A 17,067-nucleotide genomic window follows, 5' to 3' on the forward strand; every position below is an offset into this window, starting at 1 on the left:
TAATGACTACTTGGTTAAAAGGAACACAGCAAAAAAATGAATACCGTATATACTCGAGTATAAGCCGAGATTTTCAGCCCCTTTTTTTAGGCTGAAAGTGCCCCCCTCGGCTTATACTCGAGTCACCGCCGTCTGTCTACCCGATCAGCGTGTCGTGCAGACAGACGGCGGCCATTCCACTATTCAAAAGCCGTGCCTCCCTGTCTGTGATAGGCGGAACACTCAATTTCCCAGCAGTCAGTGGTCCGCCTATCACGGACATCCGCTCATCCTCATACTACGGACGAGGATGAGAGGATGCCTGTGATAGGCGGAACACTGACTGCTGGGAAATTGAGTGTTCTGCCTATCACAGACGGAGGCGCGGCTTTTGAACAGTGGAATGGCCACCGTCTGTCACAGACGAGGAGAAGAGGTGCGGCGATCCTGGCATGTTTTTACATGCAGATCGCTGCAGAAGGACACAGGCTGCAGAAGGACAAAGAGGCACAGGACACAGGTAGGCTGGACATAGGGATGGACACACAGGGATGGACACACAGGGATGGACACACAGGAATGGACACACAGGAATGGACACACAGGGATGGACACATGGATGGACAGGCATGTCTCACCCTCGGCTTATACACGAGTCAATAAGTTTTCCCATTTTTTTTGTGGTAAATTAGGGGCCTCGGCTTATATTCGGATCGACCTATACTCGAGTATATACGGTATATTCTGGAGATGCTATTTAAATAAAATGCAAACAAATGTTTTCTATGCCCTTAGGGTCCAATGTCCATCGGATTGCTTGGTGACTGGACAGAACGTGTGGGGAACTTATATCTATACAGATGTAAGTTAAAGTGTAGCACCCCAACTGAAAATGCTCTTCAATTAATTTTTCCATGCTTTATTTGATGAGAATTCCCATGCATTTCTAGCCATGGTCATCTTGAATAAGGGCAGATTCGTGTAGCATTTACTTCCTGGAATTCATCTGCCCTTAGTTCAGGCAGGAGGGTTTGCTTAACTGAGCTCCTTCATTTGAAAGAAAAAAAATACCCAAGAAGACTCCTGGGATGTATGACATAATTTGTTTGTCCTAGGCCAGAAACCATGGAAAAGCAATAAAGAAAAGTATATATATAAAAAAAAAAAAAAGTTGTTAAAAAGACTGTAATACACCTTATAATATATTTACTAAGGCTGGCTAGCAGGATAAGGATTAAAAATAGGAAGAAGAGGCGCCTTTAAGAGTAGGAGTATACAATAATTTAATAGCTCAAGACAAATGGCAGGAGAATATCCAGATGAGCTCTCGTCAGTGAATGCCTTGTTGAGCCACCGGGCATAAGGTGGAATCAGTTCCAAAGCGAGGCTTGGGGCGCAGAAGAGGACGGCGTGCAGTGATGAGGATGGTGATGAGAGCTCATCGGGATATTCTCCCTTAGCTACAGATGTGCCTATTTTTATCCTTCTTCTGTAAGTTGTCATTTGTCTTGAGCTATTAAATTATTGCATACTCCTACTCTTAAGCCCCATACACACTATTGCCCTGTACACACGGTCAGACTTTCCGACGGAAAATGTGCGATCGTACTGTGTTGACGGAAATTCCGATCGTGTGTGGGCTCCATTGGACTTTTTCCGTCTGAATTTCCGAAAACAAAGTTTGAGATCTGGATCTAAAATTTTCTGACAACAAAATCCGATCGTTCAAATTCCGATTGTGTGTAGACAATTCTGATGCACAAAGCGCCACGTTCTGAACGATTGGATTTTCCGACAACTTTGTGCGACCGTGTGTATGGGGCAAAATCAGTCGGAAAAAATTTGACAGATTTTGTCGTGGGAATGTCTCACCGTGTGTACAGGACATATCAGTTTTTCTGCTGATTTTTGTCTTCAGGTTTACCAAAACCATGTAGTGCAAGGGCCTGCCTGCATACAAATTGAAATGCCTAAGGTTTGACCTCATATTATATGGTTTTGGTAAATCTGAAGGAAAAAATCAGCAGAAAATCTGATAGTGTGTATGGCGCTTTAGAGGCACCTCTTCTTCCTGTTTTTTCAGTTATTCATCAGAACCTGCTTCTGCTTTCTCAAGGTGGCTCCCTTATTGTATGGGTGTTTAGTTACTAACCTCACGCTAGTTTTATTGACTTTTCATTGGAGATTGCTCAACCTCCTCATGTGCTATTTTACTTATAGGTATATTGTTCTATAAGATGGGTTGTGCGCCTCATACTTGAGTTTAAGGATTAAAAATAGTTAATGAGGATTAAGACACTTTAGTTCTGCTTTAAACTCATCAATACTATTCTCATATTAAAATAAAAATGAAGCATGATTCAAAAGTATATCATAAATCTATATATAGAGAAAGAAAGATATAATTATATAATGTATTACCTTGCTTATTTCATAGGATTCTTCCATTTGCAAAGCAGCTATCCATGCTGGAATTTTGGAAAATGATGGAGGGCTAGTGGCAGTAAAGAAGATACCTGGTCAAAACAGTTACAGTGGATCCAGCAGGAATGGAATTACATCAAATAACTATGGATCTTTTTCTGGGTCATTTATATTTCATAATCTAGAAGAACCAGAAAGCACCATGGATGAACAAGCACAATTGATAGAGCTAGTTGTAGGGTGATAAGAAAGGGGAAAAAAAGACATTGCTGAACAGTTATGGGTTTAACACTGGGGATTAAAAAATAAGAAATGTACATTTATTTGACATCTCATGCTAACAGTTGCTACAATTTTAGAGACATGATATATTACCTGCATGCCAATTGCTTAACCACTTAACAACCGCCCTATAGCCGAATGACGGCTACAGGGCGGTTTCTTAACTCTGGGAGGCCGTCATATGACGTCCTCCCAGAATTCCGCTCTTGCGCGCCCCCTGGGGCGCATCACGGATCACGGTAAACGGCCGCTCATAGCGGCCGTTTACCACGTGATCGCTCCGTCAAATGACGGAGTGATCACTTGTAAACAAACCGGCGTCATGTTATGACGCCGGTTCCTCCCTCCCCCTCTCTGTACCGATCGGAACAGCGGAGGGGGAAGAGATCGGTGTCAGCAGCGATGTGGGCTGCATCTGCAGTGCCCACATCGCTGCTCACCGAAAATGAACCCCTCAATTCCCTGCCAATACTCTGCAATACCCTGCCATTACTCTGCAATATCTGCAATACTCTGCATTACTCTGCATTACTCTGCATTACTCTGCAATACTCTGCAATACTCTGCATTACTCTGCAATACTCTGCATTACTCTGCATTACTCTGCATTACTCTGCAATACTCTGCATTACTCTGCAATACTCTGCAATACTCTGCCTTACTCTGCAATACTCTGCAATACCCTGCAATACCCTGCAATACCCTGCAATACTCTGCAATACTCTGCAATGCCCTGCAATACTCTGCATTATCCTGCAATACCCTGCAATACTCTGCAATACCCTGCAACACTCTGCAATACCCTGCAACACTCTGCAATACCCTGCAACGCTCTGCAACACCCGCCAATACCCTGCAACACTCTGCAACGCTCTGCAACACTCTGCAATACCCACCAATACCCTGCAACACTCTGCAATGCTCTGCAACACCCTCCAATATCCTGCAATGCTCTGCAACGCAATACTCTGCAACGCCATAATCTGAGATACCCAGCCATACTCTGAAATACCCAGCCATACACTGAGATACCCAGCCATACCCAGCCATAGTCGGTGATACCCTGCAATACCCAGCCATAGACACCCCCCCCCCCTCCCGCCGCCCTCCGGTGCTTCTACCGACTCGCCAATACGATCAAATCCAGAATCTTTTTTTTTTTTTTCAGGCTTCCCAGCTTAGAGGTGAGATGCGGGGTCTTATTGACCCCATATCTCACTGTAAAGAGGACCTGTCATGCCATATTCCTATTACAAGGGATGTTTACATTCCTTGTAATAGGAATAAAAGTGATCAAAAAATGTATTTTTGGGGAAAAAAAATGTCAAACTAAAATAAATAAAGTAAAATGAACAATAACATTTTTTTTTTTTTTTAAAGCGCCCCTGTCCCCATGTGCTCGCATGCAGAAGCGAACGCATACGTAAGTCCCGCCCACATATGAAAACGGTGTTCAAACCACACATGTGAGATATCGCTGCGAACGTTAGAGCGAGAGCAATAATTCTAGCCCTAGACCTCCTCTGTAACTCAAAACATATAACCAGTAAAAAAAAATTAAATCGTCGCCTGTGGGGATTTTTAAGTAGCGACGTTTGGCGCCATTCCACGAGCCTGTGCAATTTTGAAGAGTGACATGTTGGGTATCGATTTACTCGGTGTAACTTCATCTTTCACATTATGCAAAAATTGGGCTAGCTTTACTGTGTTTTTTTTTTTTTTTTAAGCACAAAACTGTTTTTTTTCCAAAAAAAAGCATTCGAAAAATTGCTGCGCAAATACCGTGCGAGATAAAAAGTTGCAACGACCACCATTGTATTCTCCAGGGTGTTTGCTAAAAAAACATATATAATGTTTTGGGATTCGATGTAATTTTATAGCAAATAAATGATGATTTTTACATGAGAGAAATGTCAGAATTGTCCTGGGTGCTCCAGAACGCCTGATGGCGCTCCCTGCATGTTGGGCCTCTGTATGTGGCCACACTGTGTAAAAGTCTCACACATGTGGTATCGCTGTACTCGGGAGTAATAGCAGAATGTGTTTTGGGGTGTAATTTGTGGTATGCATATGCTGTGTGAGAAATAAACTGATAATATGACAATTTTGTGAAAAAAAAAATCTTGATTTTGCAAAGAATTGTGGGAAAAAATTACAACTTCAAAAAACTCATCATGCCTCTTACTAAATACCTTGGAATTTCTTCTTTCCAAAAAGGGGTCATTTGGGGGGAATTTGTACTTTTCTGGCATGTTAGGGTCTCAAGAATTGAAATAGGCCGTCAGTACTTCAGGTGTGATAAATTTTCAGATATTGGTACCATAGCTTGTGGACTCTATAACTTTCACAAAGACCAAATAATATCCACCAATTTGTACTTATTTTTACCAAAGATATGTAGTAGTATAAATTTTGGCCAAAATTTATGAAGAAAAAATTACTAATCTGCTAAATTTTATAACAGAAACAAAGAAAAATTCATTTTTTACAGAATTTTCTGAATTTTTTCTTTTATAGCACAAAAAATAAAAAACCCAGTGGTGATTAAATACCACCAAAAGAAAGCTCCATTTGTGTGAAAAAAAGGACAAAAATTTCATATAGGTCCAGTGTTGCATGACTGAGTAATTGTCATTCAAAATGTGAGAGCACTGAAAGCTGAAAATTGGTCTGGTTATTAAGGGTGTTTAAGTGCCCAGTGGTCAAGTGGTTAACAAGTGTTTTTTTTTTCTTTCACAATGGAAATGGGAAGGTTCCCTTCATCAGACAAGTGTGGATAGAGTGGGGAAGGATTGGGTATCGGGGTTTAAATATCTGTGTCAAAGTTGAAGTGATCCTCCTTTGCTTCCTATTCTACCCAATATCCATCATCTTGAAAAGTAGGCAGGAAAAAGTTCCCTAATGACACAGCAAAACATTCTTCTAGGAAGCAGTAAGGATGCAAAGCCTATGGTGATAGTGTTCCGTATGCTTTTTAAAATAATTAACAGAAAGAGGAAGCCATCAAATTTCCTTTCATCAAGGCTACATTACAAATAATAATAATCTAAATAATAAAAAGAGATTGCAAACAAAGAATAATAATCTAAAAATAAAGCACATTTCTTTAAAGTTTATATAACCCCCCCCCCCCCCCCCCCGAAAAAAAAGATAAAAGATTTAATATATGTGTGTGTATATGCAAATAGTCTTTTTTAAACTAACCTCTAAGTCTGGCTGCCTCCATTTCCTGGATTTACACAGACACACACCTCCAGCTCTACAGCTTTCATTGGCCCTCTTAGAGAGAGAGCTGTGCATAATGTCATAAGCCTAGGCTTTTTACCAGGCAGTATAAGGTATTTCCTGGCAGAAAATGTTTTACTATCCAAAGTTAAAACAAGGGCAGAAGATTTAATAGATGCAAAGTTGAAAAAAATGACTGAAGGGCTACTGCAAGTTGCAAACTGCTCATAAATGTCAAAAATAGTAGTAAATTATACGCTGCGCTTTAGAATATTATACAATAAATGCGTGCTGAAAATTAAAACAAACACATGTAGTGTTAATGTGACGTAAGTGACATATGTAACATGTATGACATGTATGACAAAAATAAAACAATAAATATGTCAATTAAAACATTCGTAATAAAGTGCTCATGTGCATCCAAGTGCTTTGTAAAAAAGCTGATATAAGTGTCTGGTGGTATATAGGGAACGACACTAGTCCCACTTTAAATAGCAGAAAGTGCTATTGTGCAAAAAACAAGTCTTTTTGTAAAAAATGCTGTGACAGTCCTGTTGAAAAAAAGTGCATATGCATGGTTTCCAGTAATAGCAATGCTGCCATGCTTATAAATCCATGCATCTAGAAATGATTGACAAGTGTAGCAGATCATGAATTTGTGCTCTTATTCCAATGACCCCCTAGGTATTGAATGCTCACCTTAGAGCGTGTGACTTGGTTCTATATTGGTGACAGGATCCTGGCCTTCCCAGTATCTCAGGAATAATAGGAAATTAAAAGCTTCCTTTGTGTGATATCTCTTTAAACAAATAAGAACAATCCCCCAATGGGGTACTCGCATGTACCATGTGCGTCAGTGCACCACTCTGTGTATGGCATGAAATATTACAGCAGCTGGTTTTGGAATGGTTTATGCTTCCTCCTAGGCAGATAGACTGCCTTTCGTACCATCCTGGCCCCTACCCAACACGTGCTCGATACTAGAGGTCGACCGGTATGGGTTTTTCTCTGGTCGATGCTGATATTTAGAAATTTCGGCAGCTGATGGCCGATATATGATGCCAATTTTTTTTTTGTGCCGATATGTTAGGCCGATTTTTTGTTATTTTCAAGCAGCATCACACAGCTGTACACCGCTCCTCCACCACTCCTGCCCATTGAAATAAATGGGCACCGCTGCTGAAGTACCTGTAAAGCGATTCGGAAGTGGCGCTTCACGGGCGCATTTAACCCCTTCCTCGGCCGCTGTCTGGGTTATAAGCGCCCCACTAGCAGCCGAATAAAATGACGGAAAAGCGCTGCTAAAACTAGCAGCTTTTTACCATCAACACCTGCCCGCTCCAGTGTTTTAAGCAGCCTTAAGTAATAAGTGATACAGAAAATGTCTTACATTTAAACATTTATTAAACAAAACAAACCTCCAATCAGTTCACTTGTATGTATAATTTAGATTAAAAAAAATATATACTATATCTTAAATATTAAATACATAAAAATGGGTGAACTTTACCATTAAGTTTTTTTTTTTTTAATTCATTAGTGTATTTTTTCCAAAAAAATTGCGTTTGAAAGACTGATGCGCAAATACCATGTGACATAAAATATTGCAACAAGCGCTATTTTATTCCCTAGGGTCTCTGCTAAAAAATATATATATAATTTTTGGGGGTTCTACGTGATTTTATAGCAGAAAATATTGGATTTTTACTTGTAAGCAACAAGTGTTATAAAAGATTTAGTTAAATGGTTAAACTGAGAACGCTGCATGCGAAGTTCAGATCATTGATAAGTATAAACATTGTATCTCTTTAGCTTCTTTTCTCAGACTTGGCAGGCTGTCCAGAGAGGAGAAACAAGTCGCTCCACAGAAGGCTTCAGGCAACTTGCATTGACTTCTATTACAGAAGTCATTTACAAGTCGTGCTGAAGTTATAATCGGCCTTTTTTATCAGCATAATCAGCCAATGCAGATTAATTAAAAATGCCAAATATCGGCCAGTATATCGGCCGGCCAATATATCAGTCAACCTCTAGACACAGTACACATTATATTAAGTATAAACACAGAACACATTCACACAATAGCAGGAGCCCCCAGTAGCAGACAGACCAGGTCTTACATTCAAGACTATGGCATCCATATCTAAGCAATGCTTTGATTAATCAGGTATTGCAGATAGCATGGCAACAGTCTAAAAAACTCGTTCAATGCCCCATCATTCTGATACAGTTACAATTAATACATCATAGATTTCTTGAGGGATATTGTTGATAAATATTACTGTTCCATTTTAAGTAATCAAAACCACATCCTCAGTGTCCATTAAATATCTGTCCATCATTTTCTCAGTCAGCCTGTGCCCCTAATAGACACAGGGTGCCTTAGACATAGGAGGTGCATGGGGAGCTGAAACAAGGGTTTCCCAACCTCTCCAAAGGATTCTGGGTCCCATGGGCCCCCCGCCCAAAGTGACTCCCATCATAGGACATACATAATGAAAACTTAATTGTTCATTAAAGTCACAGCCAAAAATGGATAGTAAAATGGAATATACTGTATAGATAATCATAGACGATGAATATTAATAAATTGTTAAATGTATCACCCAATGTGACTTTGGTGTGAGTGTTTTCTCTTTGGAAATAATGAATAGTAACAGGGAAATACCTTATGTAATATCAAAAATTTCTGGAAGATTTAAAAATATGTATTCAAAAGGGGTTACAAGAATAACTAATCAAAATGAGGTCCGAAGCCCAACAGCCAACAGAGGGAGAACACAAGGCAGACTGACAATGTTGCTGATAATTTAGAGGCAGTGACTTAGCGTTGTCAGCTACCAATGGAAACTGTAATTACTGGAAATATTTTCATAATTACTTAATGGCCATGTAATCAGGGGTGGCGCCAGGTGGGTGCTTGGGGGTGCTCAAGCCTCCCCAAAATTTATTTAAGCACCCCCATAACACCCCCAAAATCCACATGGTAGTATTTGCAGATGTTAGAGGTTTTTTTTTCCTGGCCTGCATGTTCTCTATTGCTGCCTGGAAGCTGGCAATTCTTTTTTTCTTGAGGAAGGATACAGCAGCTACGGCCGCAGAAGCCTTTATTGGGCACATAGCGTGCTCCTGAGCCTGTTATTGTGTACATAGCGCACTCCTGAACCCTCCAATGTGTAAAAAGCGCACTCCTGAACCCTGCATCGTGTACATTGTGCACTCCTGAACCCTGCATTGTGTAAATAGCGCACTCCTGAACTCTGCATTGTGTACATAGCGCACTCCTGATCCCTGCATTGTGTGTGTAATGCACTCCTGATCTCTGCATTGTGTATGTAAGGTACTCCTGATCTCTGGATTGTGTGCGTAGCGCACTCCTGAACTCTACATTGTGCATGTAGCACACTGCTGATCTCTGCATTGTGTACGTAGTGCACTCCTGATCTCTGCACTGTGTACACATCGCATTCCTGAACCCTGTATTGTGTGAGTAGCGCACTCCTGAACCCTACATTGTGTGCGTAGTGCACTCCTGAACCCTGCATTGTGTATGTAGTACACTCCTTAAACCTGCATTGTGTGTGTAGTGCACACCATAACCCTGCACTTTGTGTGTAGCAAATTGGCAGAGAGCACATGTGTAAACTGGAATCAAACAGACAATGCGTTTGCAGGCTTTCTGCCCCTTTGTCAAGCCTGATTGATGGTGACAGTGGAGGATTTTTAAATACTGAATGGCAGGGACTGGGATCAGGGGAAAAAATCAAAGGCTATAAAAAGTTAAAAATCGCAAAAAAAAATTCAAATATAAAGAGGAGAAGTAAAAGTTATTATTTTTTTTTTATTACTATACACACGATTTATATAGTGTCAACAGTTTACGCAGCGCTTTACAATGTATAGGGGGGGACAACACAATTACAGTACAATACAAAAGGTACAGGAGGGTAAAAGTTAAATAAAGAATATCCAGGGAGAAGTAATAAAAATATATTAAAATATTTGAGGAAGCTAGTATGTTCCTTGGATCTCTACCTATATACACATTGTTAATGATCCAAACACAAACTGAATATGCAAAAGTATATGAGATATATTTATAACAAATATAAAAATATATTATACAAAACTATGGGGGCGTGGCTTGGTGTCCGAGGAAGATGGACGCACGCTGCTAGAGCTCTCTCTCCCGGAGGTCCTGCGATCACTCTTGCGGATACCCACACTACGCTTACTATGGGGAGCACACCGCAAAACCCCTCCGGCTTAACCCCCCGCTCTTCTAGGGGCTCGGACGCACACACCAGCCCGCAAATCCCGGAGATTTTTCGGGCGCGGCCTAGAGGCCCGGCGCCGGACGCGCACGGAGCTCACCGCGAGCCCTCTCCGCATGGCAGAGGCGCCCTCCGCTCTAGAAGCCGAAGTCCGCAGGATCACTCCCTGGATCCACCACCCTCACAGGCCCTCAGCCTAGCAGACCTACGGGCCATGACAGCGGATATTAAAGGGGCCCTGGCAGCCGCAGTTTCGGAACTACGCGCCGATTTTCAATCCATGGTATTAAGGGTGGAAGACATTGAAGAGACGCAGACCCGCCATGATGCCACTCTCTGCCATGTTCAGCAAGTCACCGAATCCCACGCGATCCACCTCAGGGACGTCAATCGCCACCTGGAAGACCTCGACAACCGGGGACGAAGACATAATGTGCGGGTAAGAGGTCTTCCAGAATCAATTGAACCCTCACAACTTTCTCACTCTGTTACGGCCATCTTTAATGGCCTTTTAGAAAGGCCCCCTGACACTCCTATTGTGCTGGAGCGCATACACAGGGCCCTGAGACCTAGGGGAAGGGACACGGACCCCCCTAGGGATGTCATATGCTGTGTTGCTGACTATCTCCTAAAGGAAGAAATAATGAGAAAGGCCAGGAATGGGGGTAGGATACACCACCAAGGTACTGAGATCAAATTGTTTCAGGATTTGTCAGCGATTACCTTGCAGAGAAGGAGGGAATTGAAACCCATACTGGACATACTAAGAGCCCGCGCAATTCCATACAGATGGAAGTTCCCTCTTTGCCTGTCTGTTACACATGACGGCCATACTGTGAATCTCAGGGTCCCTGAGGACTTAGAACATTTTTGCCACACTCTCAACTTGCCACCTATGGAAGTACCAGACTGGTATAGCGACTTCCGCCTTCCCTTGCTCCGCAGAGTTGACTCCATGGAGGGAATAGCTGAAGCTGGCAACTTCAACATCGGCAGGCGCAGAAGAGCTCACCCCCTTGCCTCTCCCCCGAGGGCCCGGGGCAACCTACGCAATCATAGCCCCACCGCTTCTCCCGACCATAGAAAACCGAGACGCTCATGAAGATTCTTCCGATGCCATTCCTGTATTTTGGATCACAGTAAGCTGCACTTGGTACAACGTTGCCGTCACCACCTGAACCATGTTCACACTGGTCCCCACTTTGTTTTTCAGTTGCATTGATGCCGTCCACACCTGTTTACCTTCCCCTGCTAACGCCCTGAAAGGGGGATCCCCCTGTTATTAGAGTTTGTCAGTGACTTGTTACCTGCTGCCCAATTGATACCGGTTATTGTGACACTTTACTCTTCTGCCTCTGCCGCAATCTTAGGCCCACGTCCTTGCTCCATGTTTGCAGAACTTATGTCCCCAATTTACCACCATAACTGCTGGGAACAACTTCATACCCCAGCTGTGCACAATTGTACTTTGAGTGCTCTGCCATCCTTCATTGCACTTCCTTGCTTAGTTTTATTTTTATGGCTATTTTTATGCATCTTTATGTTCTTCTATATTTTTTCTTTTATTTTCCCAGCACTGGCTTGTCTCCAGGGACATACGTCAATGGTAAAGGTATTGTAATCCTGCTCTGAATTGTACTTCTCCCATTTCTCTAGCTCTGCTTAGTCCGATAACCAGCAGCCTTAATAACAATGCGTTATAATATATGTGCTGTTACTTAACCCATTTTGTCAGCTGGATCCCCTCTCTAGCATTACTGGACGGTTCGCTGGACTTTTCCTGGCCATTACTATTGCTATTGCTACTAAGCTTACCACCTTCATGTCTTGGTGGCCGATCAGGATCTGTCCCACCATTGTTTTAGAGTGTTTTCTTTAGATTGTTTTATTACGTTTTGTTTTGTGTGACGGTATAACTGCTTTCATGATGATCCCACAGTTTTCTTTTTCATGTTTTGCTTATATAATACAGATCCGAAACGATTCTCTACTGTTCTTTGCTGACATGTTTGGGTTTCAGATTCAGATGTTTTAACTGTATGTATAAACTGTGCTAAAGTCACTGCCCTGGGGTTATGTAACCATCCTATGGGGGTCCTTTCTATCCCTTCCCCCAGTTATACGCAACACTTGCCATTCAACTAAGGTTAATTCTGCCCCACACCCCCCTTTACATAGGTAACCCTGGGTCCCCTTGATTTACCCTTGCTTCCACCACATGACCCCTGTCCATTTTCACACCGTACGATCGGCTTCCTTCAATGGTACGATCCTCTCTCCCTGCGTACACGCGGATGCGCTGCTGCCTCCATAATTTTGCCCTGCCTCCCTGTCCATCCCTCCACTCCCCATCCGTTATTCTTCAGGCGCCTGATTGGCGGGTATCCCCCACAACCCCGTCTCTTGACCTCAAGGGACATAGAGTTCACTCTCATCCTCGCTCGACCACCAATCACCCTCCACCACAGGTGTCTCTGTGAGATATCCCTGACCTCCACTGGTTTTTGTGTTTTTGTCAGGTAGGTTCTAATTAGACCTCCTGACCCCAGTGTTCACCTCACCTCAATACATCCTCTCCCTCTCTCCCCCCCCTCACCCTCCTCACTTTCTCTTTTTCTTTTTCTACTCACCTGCCTCCCTTTTACTTGTTTACTCCGACTTCTTTTGGTAGCCCCCTTACCCCTCCCCCCTCTGTAATCCCCTTTCCTTCCTTACCCCTTCTCCCGCTGCTCCGTTTGTATCTCCGCCACTCGTCGTCTACGCTCCTTTAACCCAAACTACGTCCTCATCATCATGCACCCTCGTGTCAATCGCCGATCCCCGGACTCTAACTCCCTCAAGATAGTGTCCTTAAACGCAAAAGGTCTAAACACCCCTGAAAAACGCTCCCAACTTTTAACTCTCATGAAAGCTATGAAAGCGGATGTTGTCTTCGTCCAAGAGACACATTTCTGCTCTCAAACGGTTCCCAAATTTTCTAACCACCATTACCCAACTGGCTACCACTCTACCAACCCCGACTCCAAAACAAAAGGTGTCTCTATTTTAGTTTCCAAAACGACCCCTCTTCAGATAACGGATACGGTGATTGATGACCAAGGCAGATTTGTCTTCCTTAGAGGTTCAGTGCACAACAAACCTATTACATTGGCCAGCGTATACAGCCCCAACACGGCGCAAGTTCCCTTTTTTAGGTCGATTACGAATCAACTAGCGACGTTTCAATCGGGTATGTTGATCCTAGGGGGTGATTTTAATGTCCCCCTGAATCCTAAATTGGACACTTCTACGGGTTCCTCCCGCCTCCCCTATAGAGCCCTCAGGCAAATCAAACTCTCTCTCCAATCCCTTCTCTTGCACGACTCCTGGAGAACCCTCCATCCTACAGGGAGGGATTTTACATTTTATTCCAATCCCCATGACAGATATTCTAGAATTGACTATATTTTCTTGACTCAGTCTGATCTCCCGTTTCTCACACAAGCAACTATTGAACCCATGGTTCTCTCGGACCATCACCCCACGGCGATCACTCTGACCTTCCCTGTACCACACGAACGAACACCCGTCTGGAGACTAGATCCGAACGTCTTAACTGATATTACACGAGCCTCACAGATCCGACAATGTCTTAGCGACTATTTCACAGAAAACAACACACAAGATACTTCCTTTATTACTCAGTGGGCCGCACATAAAAGTGTAATACGCGGAAAATTGATGTCTATTGCTGCCCAACTTAATAGAGAACGGAAACGCCATTTATCAGACCTTTATTCGAAACTTAAAATTCTCGAAACTGCACACAAACGTTCGTTGGCCGAGCAGACCCTCCAAGAATTACAAAACGTTCGCCTCTCCATTCAAGAGGAGCTTGGCAAATCCATTAAGAAAAAATATATGCTTTCCCAGAAACTCTTTTATGAGTTCGGCAACAAGAGTGGCCATCTTTTGGCCCGAGCCTTGCGAGTCAAACAGTCAAAAAATAACGTACACTCTTTGCATACCTCCTCGGGCAAAACACTCACCTCTAACGTGGACATAGCTAAAGAGTTTGAAAAATTTTACTTTAATCTCTATAATCTTGAACGTTCTGACACCTCCCCATCCGCCACTCTTTCCAGGCAACTATCGATAAAACATTTCCTAGATGAATTTTGCCCGTCCATTCAAAACCCAGATACTATCTCTGACCTGGATAACCCTATCTCTTCCCTTGAATGGGCCAAAGCCCTTAAGCAGACGAAATCCGGCAAAAGTCCGGGCCCGGACGGGCTGCCCGCGGTCTATTATAAGACCTTTTCAGACGTCCTACAAGACCCCTTTAGGAGGGCCTTTAACTCTATTTCCGACGCCACACCCCTTCACCAAGACCTGTTAGAGGCTCACATTGTAGTCATTCCGAAAGGAGACAAGGACCCGACCCAGACTGGAAACTATCGACCCATATCGCTACTTAATGCCGATCTGAAACTTTTTTCAAAGATCATAGCCAACAGACTCCTCCCACTCATCCCTACATTGATTTCCCCTGACCAAGTAGGATTCATACCGGGACGTGAGGCACGGGACAATACGACCAAAGCAATCAACCTGCACCACTTAATGACTACCACTGGGCAGAAGGGCTTCTTCCTGTCACTCGACGCGGAGAAGGCATTCGATAGGGTTGCATGGGATTACATGCAATCTGTTCTACAAGCCATTGGTCTGGGACCACGATTGTTATGCTTCATTAATGCCTTGTACGTTTCCCCTAGAGCGAAAATCAGAGTAAACAATACCCTATCGAATGCCTTCTCCATCCGAAACGGGACCAGACAGGGTTGCCCCCTATCCCCTATCCTATATGTCCTCACTCTAGAACCATTTTTGAATCACTTGAGACGAAACCCAGATATCGCTGGAATTCGATCCAAACTAAAAGAATACAAAATTGCAGCATATGCGGACGATATCTTGTTGTTTCTGACCAACCCCCTGATCACGCTTCCATCCATCTTGAAATCGTTTGAGCTATTCAATAGGTTATCCAACCTAAAGATTAATTTTAACAAATCCTACGCCCTAAACATATCCCTTCCCAGCGCCACGACAGACCAGTGTAAACGCAACTTCCCTTTTAATTGGACAGACGATGCTATTACTTATCTGGGCATACAGATTACAAAAAACCTGACCGACCTCTACAGCAAAAATTATATACCTACTTTACATAAGATCAAAAGCGACCTAAAATTATGGGATAAGCCCATTTTCTCTTGGTTTGGCAGAGCATCCATTTTAAAAATGAATGTTCTCCCTCGCATGTTGTACCTCTTACAGGCAGTTCCAATAAAACTCCCCCCAGCCTTCCTCAAATCCTACAGACAGACCTGCTCAAAATTTCTCTGGGGTACACATAGACCAAGACTTAGTTATCTTCAACTCTCCCTGCCCAAGAGTAAAGGCGGTATAGGCCTCCCAGATATTTCCAGTTATTACAAAGCTACACACTTAATGAGGATAATTGACTGGAACATTCACTCACCGTATAAAGACTGGGTCGACTTAGAAGCATCTTTCGTAGACTCTCCTCTCTGCTCCCTTCCCTGGATCCAACGCAAACACGTTTCCCCCGCAATCAAGTCCCATCCACTCATTGCCCCGACTTTACTCTGCTTTCTTACTGCCTGTACAAAGGACGATATCTCATCCGTACCCGGTCCTCTGACCCCTCTCAAGATGAACCCGGATTTTCCCCCGGGTTTGCACGGATCCTTTCTCCTTAAGCACTGGTCACGAATACCACTACAGATTTCATCATTCTACAAAAATGGACGTTTCCTAACAGCTCAACAATTGGCCGCGGACATGAAAATGCCTCCTATCCCCATGTGGACCTTCCAACAGATTCGACATTTCCTTCATTGCAGTAACAAACAAAAGGTCTGTAATAGACCTCTGACCCCCTTTGAAAAACTTTGTTCTTCCACCACACCTCTGACACACCTCATATCCTTAACTCACTCTCTTCTTTACCAAAGATACATCCCCGGGGATTCTTTGGCTTGCAAGGCATGGGAGAAAGACCTTAATCTCTCTATCTCTAGTGAAGATTGGGAAAATATTTTTCTCCGTATTCATAAAGGCACTCTAAATGTATCCACTCAGGAAAATGGGTTCAAACTTCAATGCCGTTGGTACAGAACCCCTGCTCTGATCCACTCTTGGGATGTTCAAGTTTCTGATTTATGTTGGAGATGCCACAATCAACGTGGCACTCTATTGCACCTTTGGTGGCTCTGCTCGACCATCCAACCCTTTTGGAATTCCGTTCATTCACTTGTTACCAAAATTACAGGTACAACGCTGCCCTTTCAACCATCTCTCTATCTTTTGCACCATGATGCTTCCCTTCAAACTTCTTACTGTAAGTCTCTTACTCTTCACTTAATTAGTGCAGCCAAACAATGCATCCCAATTCATTGGAAGTCTGCTACTGTTCCCTCTGCCAGAGATTGGATTCGGAGAGTGGATAAAATAGCTCAACTGGAGGAACTCATTCACATCAATACTGACACACCAACCAAATATGCATCGAAATGGGCCCCTTGGCAGCTCTTCAGAACTTCTGATGACTTCCACCGTCTGACACAACCTTCTACATAACCCATCATACTGTAATAGGAACTCTCGTAACCTGTTGTTCCCTAGATCCTTTCTATATGGACCGGTTTCATAGTACCTGTTGTACCACCACCTCTACCACATAGCCCTCAGAAAGTTTCTTTCACATCAAGCAAGATCTCTAGACGGCGAGTGGCGGAGTACCTACTTGTAGCCCCACCTAACAGCCTAACTTGCCTACCCACTTGGATACAGTCTCCACTCTCACCCC

General features: G+C 43.2%; 1 protein-coding gene across 1 annotated transcript in view; it reads left to right on the top strand.

Annotated features, from left to right (window-relative positions):
• LOC143927143 (uncharacterized) overlaps positions 1 to 4,857 on the top strand; it is a 55,071-nt gene extending 50,214 nt beyond the window's left edge. The window contains exons 22-23 of the mRNA XM_077451094.1: positions 775 to 841; positions 2,417 to 4,857. Coding sequence (XP_077307220.1) covers positions 775 to 841; positions 2,417 to 2,647 — 298 coding nt within the window. The 3' untranslated portion in view covers positions 2,648 to 4,857. The remainder of the gene's footprint in view (positions 1 to 774; positions 842 to 2,416) is intronic.
• Positions 4,858 to 17,067: the final 12,210 nt, after the last annotated feature.

The sequence above is a fragment of the Lithobates pipiens genome, unplaced genomic scaffold (assembly GCF_037356315.1).
Source record: "Lithobates pipiens isolate NorthernLeopardFrog02 unplaced genomic scaffold, aLitPip1_a1.2 Scaffold_23, whole genome shotgun sequence".
NCBI classification, from domain to species: Eukaryota; Metazoa; Chordata; class Amphibia; order Anura; family Ranidae; genus Lithobates; species Lithobates pipiens.